The sequence below is a fragment of the Aegilops tauschii genome, chromosome 4 (genome assembly GCF_002575655.3).
Source record: "Aegilops tauschii subsp. strangulata cultivar AL8/78 chromosome 4, Aet v6.0, whole genome shotgun sequence".
NCBI lineage: Eukaryota > Viridiplantae > Streptophyta > Magnoliopsida > Poales > Poaceae > Aegilops > Aegilops tauschii.
In genome coordinates this window covers 25,368,444-25,375,378 of record NC_053038.3, presented here as the reverse complement: position 1 = coordinate 25,375,378, position 6,935 = coordinate 25,368,444, and the positions used below count along the sequence as shown (strand labels likewise).

The 6,935-nt window shown below is 47.7% G+C and overlaps 1 protein-coding gene across 1 annotated transcript; it reads right to left on the bottom strand.

Moving 5' to 3' along the window:
- Window positions 1-877: 877 nt before the first annotated feature.
- On the bottom strand, window positions 878-2,113 carry LOC141021624 (uncharacterized). Its single transcript, XM_073497466.1, has 2 exons — window positions 1,458-2,113; window positions 878-1,100 (listed from the first exon to the last, which is right to left on the bottom strand). The coding sequence occupies exons 1-2, from the start codon at window positions 2,111-2,113 to the stop codon at window positions 878-880; spliced, it is 879 nt and encodes a 292-aa protein (XP_073353567.1).
- Between the last annotated feature and the right edge of the window lie 4,822 nt (window positions 2,114-6,935).

The following is a 6,935-nucleotide window of genomic DNA, read 5'->3' as shown; positions in this document are numbered from 1 at the left end:
TCTTTCTTCATCCCATCCCACCAAAATATTTGCCGAAGGTATTCATACATTTTAGTACCTCCGGGGTGAATGGAATACGAGGACTCATGCGCTTCTGTCAAGATCTTCTTCCTTCAGTCTACTTGACCAGGTACACAAATCCTTCCTCGGAACCTTAGTGTACCTTGCTAATCCTTAGAGAAATCTTGTGTCTGGCCTCCTAACATATGCTTGACATGTTTTTGTAGAACTGGATCGCCAGACTGGGCCCTACAGATTCATCCTCGAGGGTAGGGGTAACTTCCATTATATTTGCAAGATCAGCATCCACAATAACCAAATTGAGCCGAGTGATCTCTTCTTGAAGTTTAGGAGGCAGGGACTCCATTATGGCATTTAGACTGGCAGGCTTGCGGCTTAGCGCATCGGCTACCACGTTGGCCTTACCCGGGTGATAATTAATCCCAAGGTCACAATCCTTGACTAATTCGAGCCATCTTCGCTGGTGGAGGTTTAAGTCCGGTTGGGTGAATATATACTTCAGACTTTTGTGATCGGTAAATATCTGACACCTTTTTCCAATGAGATAGTGTCTCCAAAATTTTAAAGCCTGAACAACCGCGGCCAACTCCAAATCATGAGTAGGATAGTTCCCTTCTTGGGGTCGTAGCTGGTGAGATGCGTATGCTACAACCTTGCCATCTTGCATGAGTACGCATCCAAGACCTTGCCTGCAAGCGTCACACTACATACGGATACTACCGTCTTTCTTGTCCACAAATATTGCGGGTGATCCCCATGGTGAAGAGCTTGGACGGATATAACCTTTCTGGAGCATCTCATCAAGTTGTTTCTTTAATTCCACCAATTCTGACTAAGGCATCCGATAATACTTCTTCTATAATGGTGCGGTCCCGGGCACAGGATCAATTGAAAACTCAAGCTCTCGGTCTGGCGGCATTCCTGGCAATTCTTCAGGGAATACATCTGGAAATTCACTGACCACAGGAATTAATCCCAACTCTTCAGCTACAACGGTGAAGACCATTTCTTTCTTGGGTATGCTTTGGCAGGCATAGAACTTTGTAATTCGACCGTCTTGACTCGTCAAGGTGACTTCTCTGGTCGCACAGTTGATGCATACTTGATATTGGGTCAACCCAGTTCATTCCCAAAATAATGTCCAACTTGGCAAACTCGATGACTATCAATGAAGTTGTGAAACCGACTCCTTTGATATCAATTTCCAAATTATGGCAGGCCAGATTGCTTCTGAGCAAGGATCCTGGGGATTGTACCAGCATATTCTTTTTCAAGATCGAACAAGGAAATTTGTTTTGGGCAACAAAACTCCGCGAAATAAGTGGGAAGCCCCAGAGTCAAATAAAATTATGGCAGGTATGTTATTAACAGGAAACATACCAATGACGACTTCGGGGTCCTCTTGGGCTTCGTCTGCGGAGAGATGGTGAACTTGCCCTTGGATGGTTCGCTGGACAGGGCACGACCCCAGATGGTTGACTTGTGTCCTGAATGGAGCATTCGTCTTGCCGTTCTTGGGACACTGTCTTGCATAATGTCCGGTTTGTCCACAATTGAAACATGAATTGTTGCGCTGACATTCTTCTCGCACCGGGCTGGTTACGACATTTTTGACTTGGGTAGTGGTCTTGTTCACATTCTGCTGCCAATTGGGCTTGTACTCTACCTGAGTCTGTTGCCAAGTGCGAGCCTTCTCCATTGGCTGGCCATCCTTTTTAGGCTCAAACTTGCGCTTGTGATCATTATTTGTAGGCTTATTGTCATGCACTAGCTTGTGTTCCCTTTCAGCAATGAGGGCCTTGTTTACCAGAGTTTGGAAATCTGGGAAATCAAACATACTGAGAGTGCATCTGAGGTGTTGGTTTAGTCCTCCAAGAAATTGATCAACCTTTCTTTCTTCCGTGGCCACATCATAAAGAGAATAACAGGCCAAATGACTGAACATGTGCAGATACTCATTGACACACATGCTTCCTTGGGTGAGCGCGAGAAATTCACGCTGCTTGACCTTCATAATGCCAGCGGGAATGTGGTACTTGCGGAAATGGTCCTTGAATTTAATCCAAGTGATTTCTTCGTCCGCAGACCACATGGCTTTAGCATTATCCCACCATATAGCGGCAGCTCCTTCGAGATAATGCGTAGCAAACGGAACCTTATCCTCTTCTTTAGTACGAGCAATTTCAAGCTTTTTCTTAATGGTCCTTAACCAGTCATAAGCCTCCAATGGATCGACAACTTGACTGAAACTGGGCGGCTTGGTTCTCTAAAAATCTGACGGCTTGGAGTCGTGGCCATTCTGATTCCCATTCTGTCCAACCATGGCTTGTACACTTTTCAATAATTCAATCAGATCATTATTCCTTCTTTCCTCAAACATGCGCATAATTTTTTCAGTGGAGGGCGGATACGGCGGTGGAGGCGGTGGTGGATTGTACGGCTCGGGGGAATGCCCTGCCTGTCATGCTGAGCGGCGAACAGGGACATCCTCACAAGCGTGACTGCTGCTGCCTCCCCACGTCATCCTATTATTTGTTTTTCCCAATATAAAGCAACCGTGATGAGCAACATCCAAAATAGTAGGGAAAAGCCAGCGATAAACCCGAAAGAATCGAAAACAGAATATCGAAAGAAAAACAAACACAACAAATAATAAAAAGTTCCAACATAATTATACATAGACTTATACATGAAAGATAAACATCATGATCATCACGACTACTCTCATACATGCAATGAAACATCATGACTGGTATGACTACATCCGCACATCAACATGATGACTGCGGTTACTCGGATACTCTAGTGCTCTGCCGGTCCTGCTGGGTCCTCTCCTGAAGCGGACTCGGAGCCTGAACGACGGTGTTAACAGAGACCTCTGAGTTAAAGGTAACACGACCACGCTGCCTCGAGGGCTCTCCCTCAGGGGCAGGTGCAGGATGAGGCTGGAGCATCGGGGCTGCAAGGGTAGCTAGAAGGGAAGCCCACTCAGCAGGGGTAGTGTGGAGAGTCACGGTCGATGGGACCGAGCTACTCTAAGGAGTAATCGGGGGAACAAGTGAACTGGAACTAGGTGCAACATAATGAGTAAATCCCGTGGAAGTAGGAGCGGACTGGGACCTAGCGGCTACTAAAGCAGTATGAGCATGAGTCAGCTCTCGAGCCAGCTCGTGGATCAAAAGATAACTAGCAGTGATGTAACGGGAAAGGTGGCTAGCAGCGCTATCGGATGCCGCATCAATGGTAGGGAAACAGATGCGACCATCGTTGTACATGGATGGATAGTAGTGGAAACCTGGATGGGTCTGCATCTGAATCTCGTTGTAGCGAAGCTCAACGAGGACCTCAAACGCAACGAACTGGACAGCCTGAGCGATGGTGGAAGCAAAACCACTCCTAGAGGTACGAGTGTAAGAGCCTGAGGTGGTACTGGCGCGCAGAGTAACCACTGCGTGATACTCATACACTGAGTCTGCTAGACGCTCCCGGTACAACCGATACACTGGGTCGTCGCCGTGAGGGTAGAGTCGGCGCCATACATTCCGAAGAAGGTGTGGCGACGTGTGCGGCAGCAGCTCCAACTGGCACGGATACGACACTGGAGCCATCTACACTCACAATCCATTAGTCGGTTAGAAATAATGATAACTCAAGTGCATGCCATGCAACAATCAGATGCAAAACAATACCCGCACTGAAACTCAAACCTAACTAACATTTAATTAAGGCGTCAGTAGTCTATGGTGTCCTACAGTCAGCGCGGCTCCGATACCAAGCGTTGTGGCACCCCAGCTTAGAGCGACCAGTTTACCTTGCATTGCCAGCCCAGAGATCGAGTCTTCTGGCAACACACAACATCATGGTACAGAAAGCAACCGCTTTTATTGATACTAGCGGAACATAGTTTGATATTTACATCAAGTTGCGAGGCCAGGCGGCATACACGGTGCGGCTGAACAATATGTACATTATTTAGTGAACATAAAGGGGCCTCGATCACGACAACTACGCGGCAGCGGAACGACGACGAAGTGGAACTCCATAGCACAGGGACACCGATGTGGACACGATCTAGACACGGCAGCACTTCGATCCAGTTAGACTTTCCTGAAAACTGGCATGACACGCCAGGTCAGTACATTGAATTTACTTGCAAGCTCACAACAAGCATAAACATAATGGCGATATCATGATATCAAATTAATATCAATGCAAAGGCCTACTACAAATGCAGTGAACATAACTCGTGCACCTAGTCCCTCGGACTTCCCTTACCGAACGGGTTACCTCGTAGCCAAACGGTGATCATATTCAGACCACTTACCAAACCACACTTTGGTTTCACCATCATCATAACTTCTCAACCATCATCTTTCAAACAGTGCCAAGTGAATATCATTAGTGTGCACGATTATTTATAAATGTTGATCCATGGTGTGACCTACTTCCGAGTTGTGTCCGTAACCGAGGACGCGGCTATCAATAGATTAAATACACTCTGCGGAGGTAGCGCTCTTTACCCACACCACGAAATCCACGACCTCGCACTCCCATTCGGGTGGACCAATAGCATTTCGACGAAACCCTCCCATTTCCATGAGACTTTCCCGGCCACTCCGACTCACTCCCCACTGGGCTAAGTCCTGGGTGGCCCCGTGCCTACCAAAGGCATCAACGGCCACCGTCGTGGCAAAACATAAACGGTCCCAAACGGGGACAAGGTACCATAACAACAAATGGGCACACAAGGTTATGTCTGCTTACCGGGCCAGGGTAACGCACACTCATAACCTTCCCTCGTTGGAGGTACCGACTAGAGGCATGACAACGGACTAAATAAAGGCCTTCCCATAAAGGCAAATGTGGTTGCACTGGGAAAGAACTCGATTCAGTGGCACCATGACCCGATCAACGGTAGGTTCAAGTTGAGTTATTAACAAGTTTAACTTAAAAAAATATCCGGTGTCATGATATGCCATGAAAATGCAACCATTCATCATGCATCATATACCATCAAAATAAGCGGATCAACATCATCAAGTATTTTACTAACAATCATCACCATCAATACAAACTCATTCCAATCCTCTGGTTATTATACTTTATCAAATTTAACCATGATATTATCTTAACATTATCCATTTTCTTACTTACGAAAATAATAACAAAACTAGTCATTTCATAATCATTTCATTATCACATAACCAAATATTATCTTTACTGACTAAAACTAACTTAGTTAGTTTCAAACTACTGTAACCAAGCATTTCAAGCAAGGCAAGTATCCAACAGAAATAATTATTCATTTACATAATTTAAATGCATGAGATAACTCATATTCAAGTTGGAAAAATCACAAACACTGAAATGACACCATGAAAATGTTGTTGTGGCTTGCCTTAGTTCAGATGAGGTTCTCACTCTTCCTGGTGATGCTCAAGACAAGCTTCACCTTCTGAAAATATTCAAAAACAAGGAAAGAAAATATTAAGAATCACCAGAAATTCTAGACAGCAGAGAAAAATCTACATTTGGTGTGCTGCTAGAATTTTTCAAAATAAACACAATGCAAAAAGAATCAATCCATTTGGACTTATGGTTTAAAATATATGGCTGGTCAAAATTTCTGGTCAAAATTTGAATTAAATTTAAATAAAACAGAAACCAGGGAGTGACGTCGATGGCGTATTCTCTGAATACGCCTCCACTCGCACCGCTTCGGGCGCGAGTGGAGAGGCTGATAGTGGGCCCCGCTGGCCAGGTGTGAATGCGGGAGAGAGAGAATCAGAGTCCGGCGAGGCTTCGCCGGAGCTCATGCCGGTGAGGAGTGCTCCTTGGCCAGATCCAGAGGGATAGGATGCGAGAGGAGGTTGAGGCGCACCTGCCTGTACCCGTAGCTTGGCGAGAGGTGGCCGGAGTAGCTCAAAACCAAGCTCACAGGCGGCGGCTGCGGTCGGGTCTCGCCGGAGTTGAGGGAGACAGCGGAGGGAGTCGATTCCAGGGCCTCCGACTGGTTCAGTGGGCACCAGAGAAGCACCGTGGAGACGCCTGAGTAGATGCACGAGCTTGGGAGGGGCTGGAGGGGTGGTGGCGAACAGAGGGGATCGCCGGCGAGCTCGAGCCCGGGGACGGCGGCCCAAGGCCTGCCAGTCCGGGCTACGGCTTTCTACTGCGTTGTGGACTGTGTAGGAGTGGTTGGTGATGCTCGGAGAGGCTGGGGAGGGGTTGTATTTATAGGCGAGGGGGAGAGGTGCTCGGGGCTCTGCTGGAGTTCTCTGGAAATGGCGCCCGGCGACGATTTGCGTCAGTGAGAGAGGGGGAAGACTTCGTGGTTCACGCAGCAACTGTGGGCGAGCGGAGACGAGCACAGGGCGCGTGTGGCGATGAGCACAGTGGGCACGGGCGCACTATTGGTTTGGCCGCGTCGTGCCCGTGCTTGCTGCGGCGAGCTCCGGCGTCGGCGAGCGCCAGGGTGAGTTAAGGGTGTCGGGACGGCGATTGTGGCGAGGTTTGGCAAGGCGCGGCATGGTGGGAAGCGAGCACGCGTTGAACAGAGCACTCAACGGCATCCAGAGCGCGTCGACTAGCACATTGGCATCATGCACACGCATGGTCACCGTGCGAACTCTGGCATAGAGCCACAGCTTGCCATAAATTCATGTCTGGCGTGTTGTTCTTGATGAGCCGAGTCACTCCATGGGTTCGAGTTGATCACAGGTGCGCTGTGGGAGTCGGTTTCTTCCTGGGAAGTTTCTGGTCAGAAACTTGTGAGGTTAATTGTGATCAAACCAAAGAGAGTTTAGGGCTGATTTTTGGTGGTTAGTAGCTTCTTAGGAAGGTGATGAAGCTCAAGAAAAATCAGCCTCATAGGATCAAGGAAAAATATACTTGCTGTGTAAAGTGCCAAATTTGTC

What these genes read in the sequence shown, in the direction of transcription:
- LOC141021624 (XM_073497466.1), bottom strand. Translation starts at nt 2,113, where the DNA reads ATGTGGTCTGCGGACGAAGAAATCACTTGGATTAAATTCAAGGACCAT. An exon ending in GTCCAGCGAACCATCCAAGG is followed by an intron (nt 1,101 to 1,457) that starts GCAAGTTCACCA and finishes CTGTGCGACCAG; the next exon opens with AGAAGTCACCTTGACGAGTC.